The following is a 13,726-nucleotide window of genomic DNA, read 5'->3' as shown; positions in this document are numbered from 1 at the left end:
GGAAGAATGGGAGGAGACTTACCTCCACGTAATGGTGGAGAAACCTCTGAGCAAAGTCAGTGTGACTTTTCAGACGTGTGAGTGGAGTGAATAATATGGAGTCAGTCATAATTCCACTGCCTTTATCTGCTGAAAGTTTGATTTGTGTTTTTGCTTTGACTCTTTGTTTGGAAAGTCGGTCTGAATAATGAAACTCAAACATTTCAGGGTTGGTTGTTTTTTATTGAGTATGTGGTGCTTATTCACTGATGATGTTTCACGGGGATCGGATAGCATGGGGGTTTTCCCTTCCACTAAACAATCGGCAGGAAAAAAACAACATTGAGACCTTCAGACTTTTGCATATGGGGCAGAGACAGAAACAGAGAGGCTGAAGTCAACTTTCTTTGTCAAAAAGTGACCACCGAAGGATGATTAGGTGTGGTTCCAGGTGTATGGTTCTTTATGCTTTGATACCATCAGACTCATCCAGCTCTACATCTGGCAGAGATAGCTGGCCGATGACTGGTTCACCTCAAAATCTGTTTACAAAAATCTTTATAGAAAGAGTTTAAGCCAGAAGGCAGTTAATTACATACTTCCAGTCAGACATTGTACAAGCAGTACCCAAATTGCTCCGGGTGAGATGCATTAATTACATTGTCAAAAGGAAATAAATTGTTCTGAAACTTAATTTAATGCTGACCTTTCTGGTTGAGACTGACGTGAAATGGTCTTCTGTGTGAAAGCAGTCAGCATTCTTGCAAAAGTTTAGCTTGACCTGTCTTGGCTTTTTCTCTCTCCGAAGTCCTCTGCGTTCCTGAAGCCCAGGTCTCCACCTGACAGTTGCTGCCGTGGCTTTCCCTTGCAGAGGAGATCTGGATGGTTTCCCTTGTGAACCCGTGCAAGGCAGCGCAGACAGCTTTGCGTCTCTCTTGTTGCCTCATCTGCTTGTTACAGCTGACTTGGATGAGGTCTGGAGACCTTGGTGGAAAATAGTTGCTCGTCTAATCAGCCCAGAGCTCTTAGAAGCCAGGTTGCCAAGAAAGCAAATCCGGTGTGTTGTAATTACCATACAGCAAGATGTTTTGCATTTGAGGCTGGCTTGCCTGAGGGATGGGATTTTTGTTCTTAGAAGACTCTCTTTATTCCTGTCTCTTCAGCTATGGAGTGAGATTTAATGAGGCGTCAGTACTTGTCCTTTCCTTGGTTTCCCTGCTTGTCAGGTGAGGTGAATGGCATAGTATTTTTTTTATGGTGCTTGGACGTTTCAGTGAGAAGAGACACTTGTATGAGCGTTCACCATCTTTCTTTTATGTGAACTTTTCTAACTTACAATATATGCCAGGAGTCCAAGGCACCAAGGGATCAGTGTGTCGCCTTCCTGAGCAAAACATCTGGGCAACCAAATTTGAAGCAGTGATGTAGGGAGTGTGGCTCTGAGGGGTGCACCAGCCATTGCAGTGAGCTGGCAGAGCGTGTGGCAAAGAAAACTGTCTCCTTTCTTGGGCTCTGATAGTCTGTGCTCAGCTTTCATTCCGTTGTGTGTGTCGTGACTTATCTCTGGCACACAGAATTGGAAGAAGAGTGAAGAGCAGACATAACTTTCCAGTATGAAATTGCTGCCTGTGGATGCGGTAGTGTTTCAAGGGGCTACGAGAGCATTTTGTGGGAAGGCTGTGTAACCATCCCAACCTCCGTTTGTAATCCATCAGAGGTGCTGGAATCCGGCATAAAGAGTAAATGCATTACAGGAAATAATTAATGCTCATACCCATTTCTTTAATCATATCATCTTCAGCAGTGGAAATCGCTAGTTGGCAGATTGGCCAGATAAGGTACCGGCTGCCCACACTCCTCTGGCTTGGGTGGTCCTGCGCCCTGTACTGCCTGGCAAGCGGGCTGTGTTCTGTGGGATGCCGGGCTTGCTTTTGCACTCCAACAGCGCTGGAGGAGGCCAGAAAAGGATGGAACTTCCCTGAGGCTTTTACCACCTCTGATATACTGTAAATTGCTTTAAAGATCCCACCCTAGCTGATGCTTTGCACCTAGCCTGCCAGCTCGAAGGAAGCAAAAGCATCTGCCCATTGCTGGGCAATGTGGTAGGAAGCAGCAGTCGTGCCACGAATGCCAGCAAATATCTTTGTGCTGATTCTGGCATGCTAAAACCTTTCCTTTGCTTTTTCTTAATCCAGGAAGCTTACAAAATGCCTTGTGTGTTTGGGGCTGAAAATGCTGCAAGTCGATTAAAGCTGGCCAAGGAAGCAATGCTTTACATTTCAGCTCTGGAGCTTCCAAGGCTGGCAGGACAGGCTGGCAAGCAGGGAGGAGCATGATAAACTTTCTGAGGATGAGGAATAATGGAGCTCCTTCACTAAGCCTTGCAGAAAGGGTTGTCTTAGAAACTTCCTCTCTTTTTGAACTACTGAGATAATCCAGTAGTCCTGGTGGTGTATTTTTTAAAGTCTGGAAACTTCAACTCATAAGCTGGTTCCTGATGTTGAATTACTGGCATCGATGGGTGGGAACTGTTGCACTTTGGGGAGGGAAAAACTAAGGTGAAGCATCTTTCCTCTCAAGCTGCCTAAGACACGTGAATGCCTCATGAGTCAGATACTTGCTGGGCTCTGCCAGGCTGCGGGCAGGAGGTGCCGCCTGGAGCAGAGGGACCTTCGCCTGTTGATTCCAGTTCTCACCGATTGCCACTGCGCTTGCAGCCGGAACTTGCTGGAACTGAGCAGCCTTGCCAGGATTGTGCGCTGGTGTTGACGTGGGCAAATCCTGTCTCCCACTGCACCCCTGGGAGGACAACCATCTGATGGATGAGCTGGCCTTTCCTGTGTTACCTGTCTCCCTAAATAATTGCTGTTTAGGGAAGCACGTGCCAGCCTCTCCAGCACTGGGAACAATGTCCTCGGGCAGGAAGGAGCCTCAGGTGCCTGTCACCGCTGGTACTTCGTGTGTGACTTCCTTAGCACTGCAGAGTGCCTCAGTTTTTCCCACCTCCAGTTAAAAATGCAATCCCAGGACATTGACTCATTCTCCATATGCTGAAATGTGTTTCAAGGAGGAAGGGAGCGGGGAGCAGGGAATGCAGTGTCCAGCGTAGCCTACTCCACACAAGCTTGCCTCTGTCCCACCAGCAGAGAGGCTGCAGCAGCCCTACAAGTTGTAGTTGTTTTATTTTTTTTTTTTTCCAGTGGCGATTCTTCGCTGCTTTTAGGTGGGGTGGGTACGTAAGCATATGTGGGCATGTGCTGCTCTAAGAGCTACTGAATCTCACTTGAAAGGGGATACTTTTGTCTAGGTAGTAGTCTTGCACTAAGCTGGTGTAGAAGAAATGGCAGGTTCCTGATTTGAAGCGCGTGGTGGAATGAGATGTTGAACCGTGAGGTGGGGTCTATTTCTACCTAGTTTGCTTTGTCTTTTAAAGGATCAAAGAATACTGAAATGCTTTTTACCTCTGTTAGAAAGATAACAGGATTTAGCAGGAGAGAGCGTGGTAGGATGGGAACAGGTGAGCACACGGAGCAAAGAGCAGCTGAGTAAGAGTGGAGTTTTGTCATCTCTGAGTGGGTGGAAGGGACAACGCTGACGGTGATGTGTCGGGTTTCTTGGTGGACGTTTGCTCTCGCTGGGCAGCCAGGAACTCGCATGTGATTTAAAGCTATTTTTGTTCATTCACCTTTCGCTCTTCCCTGCAGGGGATCTCCAGCAGCACCTGCAGGCCATGTTCATACTGCTCCGCCCGGAAGACAACATCAGACTGGTAAGCTGACTTTTGCTTATCTGCTGTTAATGAATATAAAGGTTAAGTTCCACTTGAAAAATACACCGGTGTAACTCATAAAAGCAGTGGTGTGTGTATGTTTGAGTGGTTTCATCAGAGGGTTTGGGAAGTCTTCTTTGCAACCACAAAGGTAGAAAAGCAGCTAATTATGACAGGCCTGCTTATTTGGTTGTTCAGCAAGACAAATTGTGTGGCGAGAAGACTGCCTTTGGCTTAACCAAGTACTGAGTACTTAATGCCCTCAAGAAGTGCTGTAACAATTACCAGAGAAGCTGGGTAGATTAGATTGGTGTCCTGTTCAAATCAAGAGTAGGTGACTTATGTCTGACCAACCTGAACACCTGCCCTCCCATGTTACTTCAGTTGTGTTCCTCACTCTGCTCTCCTGACTTGCTGCATCCCAAAAGGCTGGGGCTTAATCGAAAGGAGCATGTAGGATCCCCACGTAGCTACACACCTATATTGAACCTTGTCTTGATACGTTGATACGCTGCCCTAAAGATCTCCAGAGCTAAAGAGCAGCGGTGAGGACTTTGTCTGGGACGTGTTGAAGTGGTCCACAAGATCAGGCATGACTGCAGTGGATCTGCATCTCTCATCACTCAGTAGCCTGAAGACTGTTTCCTGTATTGTCCTGGTGCTTCTCAGCAACGTATGCCCAAAGTAGGACTGCCAGCATCAGAAGTGTTATTCTGGCACCTCTGGTTTGCTGCATCCTTCTGAGCTGTGCTAGAGCTGGACTGATCTTGTGAGTATGGCTAGGAAACAGCCACGGTTACTATGGAATGCTTTAACTTTAAAAATGACCACTGAAAATAACTTGCCATAAGCAGTGTTTGTAAGCACACTAAAGGACCTGCTCCCAAACTTTGTCGGGCGCACCTTGCTGTCACTAAAATTTCAGTGAAAGTGATGAGAATGGGGGTTCTCAGTGCTGTTCAAAATGTGAGCCAGGGTTAGAACATTGGAAGCGATTGAACAAGTCATTGTTCAGCAATATCACTGGCTACATTGTGTGATTTGGGACAAATTAGCCTTAACAGCTGAATAAGGACTTTGTGGGCTGAGACATAAACCCTTTTGTTCATCGCTACATGTAGAATGCTGAAATCTTGCACGAGGTTAAGTTCGATAGTCTACTTGAATTTAATTGATTCTTGACGAACGAAGAGTGTGCAGAGCTGCAATAGACTCTCTCATAAAATAGTAGATACAAATGAGATTTGAAATATAAACAGTACTGAGAGAAATACATTCTCTTCTTGCGCTGGCTGCTGTCATTTGGAGGCCAGACTTCACAGCTCAGAGAGCAGCAGAGGAATCTAATCCTCTATAAACCTACACTTAGAATTTGGAACAACTCTTATTTCTGTTGGAGCTATTGGCAGAGTTTCTTAGCCTTCTATGAGAGCAGGGTTAGAGCAACGGTACCAGTGTAAGATCAGTAAGAAGGAGGAAAATGAGTTAAAAGAGTAGAAACTGGTTGAATGTATTCCCCTCGCTTAAGAGTGGAGACTTGTTTGCTCACATGTGTTCAATAACAAAAGAAGACTTCAGAAAGTTGGGCACTTTCTGTCTTCAAATCAGCTATCCAAATGAGAAGTGTGCTGTATGAAACGCCTACTATTGAGTAGCATGAAAAAGACGAAAAGTCGGTACGAACTTACCTCTTGGAATGTGCTGTTCGTAAGGGCTGGTAAAACGCCACATCACACTTCTGACAAAGCAAGAATGCAGCAGTAGATAAAGTTGGCTTGTGTTTAGGTGAGCCTAAAACTAAGGAAAGTGTTGCTGGCCCTGAAAGGACTACAGAGAATTTCTTGTTCATGAACAGACTATAACTAACCTCCCCAAATCGAGGAGAAAGCTAGCACTATATAGATAAGCTATTGAGAAAGAACCTTCCATCTATCTCCTGACAGTCCCTGAAGCTAGGCCATCCTCCCTAGGCTGAGTGGAATTTCAAATATGTTCATTTAAAAGGCATCAGACCACTTACTTGGAATGTTCCTACTGTTCAGTGACCGTGTGAACTAGAGCTTAATGAAAAGGTTAGAGACCAATCTGTGATTTGATGGGCATGTTGGAGCACTGATAGTAACTTTGGAGGTTGGCTGGTTTAGAATGCCAAGTTTGCTGTTTTATTACTCTCGTAGATTTAGCAAAACACATTATCTGCTCCAGCCATGGTTCTTTGCTTTGTGGGAAGAGTGTAAATGTTGGATCTAGAAAGCCACAATAAGCCATGCCTGTTTCTCTTAATTGGTCCTTGGAAAATTCCACCCCAGTGACTTGAAGCTACGCGACCTTTGGCCGCTGTTTGTCCAGCCATGTTCTAAAGGGTCTTCCATTAAGACCATACTTCCCAGTACTGCTAGCCAAACTAGCTTGGTTTAGCAAAGTGAGTAAGATCATGTTAGTCGTCTTGCTGCTGGACTGTCCTCAAGAGAAGCAGAACAGAGCTCGTGTGTGGATGCCCTGGACGCAGGGCAGCTGTTGTCTGTCAGCTCCCGTTTTAGGCAAGTCTTTGTTTCTGTCTGAGGTTTGGTTCCTAATGTAGATAATGACTTTAACCACCAAGACCTCAGTAATTGCTTGCTCTTTTAGGTTGAAGAGCACCCTTTCTGTTTTGCTACAAGTGGTTAGTTGTAGAAACAGCTGTCTCTGGCAGAATACACACCTTGAAGGCCTGACCACTTTGATCCTCCGTGTTTCCAAAGGAATCCCAGTGACTCAAGGAGCAAGAAGGAAAATAAGGCTGGTTTCAGCATGACTTATCTTAAAGAGATGGGGTGGGGCACAGTCTCTCATTGTACAGAGCACATCTGTCTGCTGGCGTCAGCATTTGGGTAGTTTCTGTTAGTCTTTGGTCCCATTGGACAAGTCTAGAAGATGTATGTGGTCAACACCGTCTCCTGCCTGCACTTGCTATTCCACCCCCGATCACTAGAGCTGCTCCTCCCTGCAACGCCACTGGAAGCCTTCCCTGCCACTCTCAGCATAGCCTCCTGCGACAGAGCACTCCTGGGCAATGGCGAGCTCTGTGCTGACTGCCACGCGCTGGTTTAACCTTTGTTGCAGACTCTGCCACATCTTGTGGCCAAAACTTACTGGCGAGTGGACAGGCAGGGTGTGAGGAGGTCAGAGGGGACTTTCTCTAGGTGCAGAGGTGCCATTCTGGCCTCAAGACCAGGTCAGAAAGAACTATAGGGGGGTATGGGGAAAAGCAGCCTACTCCTGAGAGTTTCCACACAATAGCTGTTTTGTGAGCTCTTTTTTTTAAGGGTAAAAAGGCGATTTAAACTGGGCTCCCTGAGCCATGAGCTCCCGTGGGCCACTGGGAAGTGTCCACACGAGCAGTGGCTCAGAAGGGCTGCTGGTCTTTGACGAATTTAGGCTTGGTTTGTGAAGGATGTCAAACACCGTGTCGAGTTTCAGCTGCTGGGTCACGAGAAATTCAGCAGCTGGGTCCTGTTGCAGCAGATTGGGCTGTGAGGGTTCCACGTCGCCCGTGTTTGCTCTCCGCAAGCCCTGCTCAAAGTTCAAGAAGCAGTTTAACAATAAGGTAAACACTGAAGCCAGACAGCGTCTTGGGGTTGGATTAGGCTGTCCAAAGTTAAGATTCAGTATACATAATTAAGAGACTTCCTTTCTAGGGATGTCCTGGCTTCTCTAGTTGGAATCCTGCAATTAAAATAACTACAGATGGTTTGGAACAGAGTCCAAAAAGCGTTGCAAGTAAAGGCTGCGTACTGCAGATGTTTGTAGGCAAAACCTAAAAGGCAGGGCTCCCTTCCCTGGGCTCCTCGCTCGCCCATCTGTAAGAAGACTTGCTGGAGTCACTTCAGTTCGCGCTTCCTCATGGCTTCTGGAGGGGCATTACACTTCAGCATAGCCTTTCAGGAGCTTTGGTGTGGGTCTGATGCTCACCACTTAGCTGCACGGCCACTTTCTGAATGCTGTCAGTAGTGTTTGGTTTGGGGTGAATTTCAGGCATCCTCCAGTCCTGCTGGATCTCTGTTTTGGCACTGGAGTGCACGTGGTTGTAGTAGGAGAAACGAAGCACAATGACTTTCGCCTCTTCTGAGCAATCCAAATCCAACCATGGGTACACCTTAGTAATAGGGAAATCTTTTCCTGCCAGATGTTAGGCAGTGGGGTTGCTTCTGCGCTGGGGAAGCTGCTGGAAAAATTCAAAGGACCAGCAGGAAACCTCATATAAATTAGATACTATTTGTCCAGCCATCTAGGAAGGTGGTGGAAAGCTCACTGGAGCTGTTGTAGCTCACAGTAGTTTAAAGGAAAGCTCTAGCTCTTTGGACAAAGCCCTCTGTGAGGTAGAGGGCACGTTCAGCACCCGTCTGTCTCGCTGAGCATATAACACTGTGTGAAGCTAACGAGGCTGGGACCGGTCCAAGGACTGCGACAGCCAGCCTTGTAGGCCACTGGTTAAACGCAGCCTCGGTGGGACAGAGCAGGCCTGCAGCAAGGGGTGCAGAAGGCACCAGGGACATCCCAGCTGTTGAGGAAGGCACCGTGTGAGAGAGTGAGTCGCTTCTCCCTCTTCTGCTGGTTACCCAGCCGAGCAGTGCGGGCCATCCGTACCACTGCAAACTGCATCACTGCTTCTGCGCTGTCGCTCAGCATGAAAAGGCTTGTAGAGGTAATAGTGTGTGTTTTGCTGGCTGCGCTGCTCATCTCTCCCCTTCCTTCCCTTAGGCTGTAAGACTGGAAAGTACCTACCAGAACCGCACTAGATACATGGTGGTAGTGTCCACCAACGGCAGACAAGACACCGAAGAGAGCATTGTCCTAGGAATGGATTTCTCTTCCAATGACAGGTACTCACAGCGTCCAGGTGGGGAAGGTCCTTGTGTTGAGCCACTTGTTGAGTAAAGTGTAGAAACCATTCTCTGGTGTTCGTGCTTGCTGGGGTTAGACTGCTTCAGATTTTCCAGCTGAATGCCTTTCTTGAGACTGAAAATTCCCGTTTCGTTTCTTGAAAGGAGGTGGAAAATGAAAGGCAACAGCTCCGAACCTCAGGCTTGTGTGAAGACATTAAGTGCCCTTAAGTGTCTCTGCATCGTGAGGTCCCTAAGCCCTGCGTCTGCACGCCAAAGACAGGGACAACTCTGATGCAAAGAAAGGAAAAGCTGCAATTAGAGAAGCTGGACGTCAGGGTTCAGGAGAGCAGCTAGTAAGAAAGTGACTGTCAGGCAGCCCTGCCCCGAGGTCATGCACAAAGGGTCTGATGGGAATGTCAGAGCTGCTGGTGGCAGATCCTACACGACGTGTGCTCTCCCCAGACATCAGTATGTCACCAGGTTTTAGTGCTTTTGCTTCACTCATTTAAATTGCAGCTGACCTCTCCAGAAGGTTGCAGAATGTGGCTGGGAAGCAGGTTTTGCTGCTGGAGTGGCTGTAAGCCAGGAGGCAGCACCCCCAGCAGCTTCGCAGGCAGAAGCTTCAAGTTTAGAAAGGGACACTGGGCATTTTGGAGAGGACGTGGAGACACATGACTCTCTTAAAGGGTTGTAGGTAAGTCTTGGCCTACACAAGGAAAGAAAAACTTGGATATTTAAACCATTTTGGAGGGTTTCATACACATGCTTAGTTCTGGCACAACTGGTAGAGGAATGAGTCTTGCTAGTGGACCCTAGTTGGTAGAAATTACTTTCAGGTGATTAGCAGGGTCACTAGAAAATCTTTTTGAACTGGTTGGCTAAGAAATGGCCTTCTGAACAGCCTGCAGATCACAACAGCCACCATACTTAATTTCAATTGACTTTATTTGGATGCTTGGCTCAAGTGATGCCTGCTAGAAAGGAGGACCATCCTGATCCTTCCGCTGGCTCCTGGCTCCCTCCCTGTGCGTGTGCACACAGCTGCAGCTCAGAGATGCTCTGGCAGTAGTGCAAGAACAACTTGTCCTTGCACAGGTTGCTGTGAGCTTGGAGCTCGCTGTTGGCTGTGGTACACCAGCACAGCCACCTTTGATAACTGAGAGCTCACTGGTATTCAGTCTCTAATAACATAGCAGAGTCATTTTAGCTTTCTGCTGGAGTTACTCAGGTTCTGGATGGTCAGTCTGATACACCCTCCCCTAGCCCACTTGGTATTTATAACTCAATGTAAACTTGTTGCTATGGTCTCTGATAAGTGCTTGCTGAACAGTAGCACTAAAAATACCCTGGCCACCTTGGGAAGCCTTTTAAAAACACATCTTTCCATTAGCTCATCTCATGTTGTCAACAGAAGTAGCTGCGTGCCACAGTGTCTCCTTGTGCTGGGCACCAGTCGCTCCGAGGCATGTGGGCTTCGTGTCTGCTGACCCTCTGAAGCCTCGAGTCTCGCCCTCTTCCCCCAGCTCTCAGGAGCTGCAGGGACTGACAGGGGTGTTTGGGCTTGTGGAAATTTGAGAGCAGTTACTGCAAAGCATAAGAACAGAAGGCAGTTGAATCTGATTCCTCTTCAAGGTGCTGCTTTGATTGTGGACCGACTTTACAGCTTTACGAGATTCAGATTTTTCATTTGACAGCCTGGTGCAGGTTGTGTTGGGGTTCCCCCACCCCTGCCATTTTTCCATCCCTTGACTTCTGCTTTTAACTTGGCTTTTTGCTCAGCCTTAGAGAAAGCAGGTGACTGTGAGGGCAAAGAGGTCAAAGCATCGGAGAGAGGAGTGGGATTGCCAAGAGGTGTCTGTCTGGGCTGGCTGTTGTGCTCATCCTTGAGGTGCGGGAGGGAGAAGAAGGGGCAGGAGTCAACAACGGGTGACAAGCTGTGATGGCTAACCTGCCGTGCCGCCAGTCACCCTGCTGTTACACCAGACTGATCCCAGTTCCCAGCAGCTGTGGCTGAGGGACAAACAAGACAACAAAGCTATGATTGCAAAATCAGAGCTAGACCCAAACCACTTGAGCCCGAGAAGGACTAATCTGTAAAGAAAGCCTTGAGCTTACTGAAAACTGAGCGTCCTCTGACCTTCTGCATAAAGCTTGCTGCTTCTGAATCCTGTTTGCTCTTCTCCTGGGCGTGTGTTAACCGTTTAAGCTTGCTTTAAAGACTACTGCCGTACCCTCTACCTGGTTAATGATCCTTGCCAGACACCTGTAGACAACGCTGGCTCTGTCCCTGAAGCAACACTGGGATTCTTCGGGGGGGGGAGGAGGGGGTTTTGTTTGTTTTTTTCAAATGAGTGCAAACATCTGCAACCATTACTGTGAAATTTGAATAACATAATGCTGTAGCAGATGGGCTGACCTTCTCTTTCTTACTACAGTAGTACTTGTACAATGGGCTTGGTGCTGCCACTGTGGAGTGACACCCTGATCCACCTGGACGGGGATGGGTGAGTGTCTTTTATATGTTCTAGGTCAATAGCAGAGGGTCTCCATATGTTAGCTTACAGCACGGTATATGGAGAGGGATTCAAATGATTGCAGAGCCCTGGCAGGTCCAGCAGACCTCCTGCTGTTGACCTGTATGGGGTTAGTAGGCTCAAAGGCCCTAAATCACAGTGGTTGTGGCACGGAACACAAATAATTGACTTATCTGAATAAGCATGCACCAAGACAGTGGCTTGTGTGTGTGTTTAAGCTGGAGTAAAGGAGCTTTTACTGGTGAGTGGGTGTGTAGTGAAAGCTCCTTAAAGGGATCCTATTATGTGTTCCTCCATCATGCTTGCAGCAGGCAGCATTCGGCCAAACGTAAAATAAGAATGATGTTTCTCTGCCAGATAGACACCTGACTTACAGGCTCCCGTTTGTGCCAGTTACCAAGGCTGTCCAGTGCAGTGCATGGAATGACTTTTCTTTCCTTGGTAGCTGCCCCAGGATCACTTTAGCTGGACTCTGTTGCTCCCAGCTGTGACACTGAATTTGTGTTGCCAAGGTAAACAGCACAGCCCAGCACTATCCCACTGTCTTAGTTTCGTTCCCAAACAGCAGCTGCTTTAAAAAGTTATGTTAGAGCTTTTAGAGTGCTATTTTGATCTGTTCGCTAGCTGAACTCAGCAGTGTATGCATAGGGCTACTCCTTTGCTGTTCTAATGTGCTACAAACTGTCAATTATTAACTGAAAAGTTGGTTTTGTGACACATTTTTACTGTGACTTTTTTCATCTCCAGAGGGTTCAGCGTATCGACAGACAACAGGGTTCATATATTCAAGCCAGTGTCTGTACAGGCAATGTGGTAAGTACTTACTATAATCTGTCCCAGTGATCCTTCTTCCAAGGTGTTCTGGCTGCTTAAGCATTTAAAAAGCAGGTGCTGCTTTGCATTATTGGTGTCTTGAGACCTACTCAAGCAGCCAGAAGTCTCCTATGGAGACAGGGAAGGAAGTTTGATAGCAAAGAAGAAAAACATACGAGCGCTGGTGTACAGCAGTGAGTTTGACACTGCTGCAGCCGCACCTTCGTCTCAGCTGGGGGCAGGAAGGAGTAGGGTAATTTTCCTTGCAAAAGGCTGCTGTTTTGAATCTCTCCGAAGCAGAATTGCTTTAAGCATGTATTTGAAATACTTTTTTATTTGTCATAAATAAAGAAATACACACTGTCCATATTTTAGGAGTTTCTGTCTCCAGTGAAACATGTTCATTGTGATAGCGAGAAGGAAAGAGAAGCTGCCTGCATTTTTCTTTCCTTTTAGGGTGGCTCATGTAAGAATGTAAGTGGCCAGGAAAGTATTTCTGACTCAAGCTTCTTTGCATTGCAGAAATACATTGCCTGTCAGGGTGTCATGCTACTGTGTCACCCCAGTGATTTTGACCTGGATCCTTCTGATCCCAGTCAAAGATTTAAAACAAGCTAAAAATAGGAGAGGGGGATTTGTTTCCCAGCAGCAGCTGAAGAATCTTCTGACATCCCTCGTGCAGTGAGAGAGGGCAGACACCTAAACACCTCAGCAAAGTCAAGTCCTAAGCCCTTGGTTGTGCAGCTCTGCGTATCTCATTCCTGGGTGTCCCTGCCCCACACACAGGAGCTGATGGCACAGTCGGAGCTGTCGGAGTACCCTGTCTTGGACACAAACTCTGTGCATCTTATTTATGACTTAGATAGTTGTAGCAGTTTTTGGAGCCAGACACACGGGTGCCTGTGCCCTCTGAATTGTGGGTACCTTTGATGCTATCCAGGCTTCTCTTGGTGTGCTTCACTTGAGACACGGAAGCTCTTGCAGCATGTGGTTGTCCACACCCTTGCAGGACAGCCTCCTGCTCGGTGCCGGTGGCTGTGCACGTAGCACTGGGGTTTGTGCCAGCTGATGGGACACGAGCACCACCCTGGATTTGGCTGCTGCTTTGTGCTCGATACCAGCCTGAAGAAGAAATTATAATCCTGCAAGTATTTTTCTAGGTCTGCTCTGCAGAGTTTACATAAGGCTTGCGAGGTGGCACGGAGCAACAATTACTACCCAGGGAGCCTCTTCCTCACGTGGGTCAGTTACTATGAGAGCCATATCAACTCCGACCAGTCGTCGGTCAACGAGTGGAATGCCATGCAGGATGTCCAGTCCCACCGGCCCGACTCGCCCGCCCTCTTCACAGATGTGTAAGTTGGTTTGGCGCTGCTAAGCCAAAGTGTTCGGCGGTCAAGAATTGCAGTCTCCAAATGAGGAGACAGTTTCCACAAGAGATTACTCTTATTTAGGTATTAATGAGGAGACGTTTCCTGGTCCAGATAATAAGCGGACTGCTGCTTAGGTCAACAGCAGCACTGGAAGTTCAGCCCTCCTGGGGCTCCCTTGCATCTCCTCCAACCTCTGTTTTCAGTCTAGTTGTTTACCCTGGGCTTCAAGCTCGCAGATCTTTGCTTCTGCGAGGTAAGTCCCATGTTACTAATGAGAGGTGTGGTGTGTTCTAGTACCCAGGACTTCCTATTTGCTGGTTTTGTCCTCTGATTTCCAGGCCTGGTGTCTTCTGGAAGGAACAGGTTTCTCTGGACTTTGCTCTTACACGTGTC

At 47.5% G+C, this 13,726-nt stretch overlaps 1 protein-coding gene across 3 annotated transcripts in view; it reads left to right on the top strand.

Annotated features, from left to right (window-relative positions):
- The window catches only part of SSH2 (slingshot protein phosphatase 2), a 101,865-nt gene that overhangs the window by 67,202 nt on the left and 20,937 nt on the right, over positions 1-13,726 (top strand). For all 3 annotated transcript variants that reach the window (XM_075440046.1, XM_075440043.1, XM_075440044.1), the window contains 5 exons: positions 3,684-3,748; positions 8,489-8,610; positions 11,049-11,117; positions 11,895-11,960; positions 13,121-13,315. In XM_075440046.1, the coding sequence (XP_075296161.1) occupies positions 3,684-3,748; positions 8,489-8,610; positions 11,049-11,117; positions 11,895-11,960; positions 13,121-13,315 (517 nt within the window). The remainder of the gene's footprint in view (positions 1-3,683; positions 3,749-8,488; positions 8,611-11,048; positions 11,118-11,894; positions 11,961-13,120; positions 13,316-13,726) is intronic.

The sequence above is a fragment of the Opisthocomus hoazin genome, chromosome 20 (assembly GCF_030867145.1).
Source record: "Opisthocomus hoazin isolate bOpiHoa1 chromosome 20, bOpiHoa1.hap1, whole genome shotgun sequence".
NCBI lineage: Eukaryota > Metazoa > Chordata > Aves > Opisthocomiformes > Opisthocomidae > Opisthocomus > Opisthocomus hoazin.
This window is presented reverse-complemented; position numbering and strand designations above follow the sequence as displayed.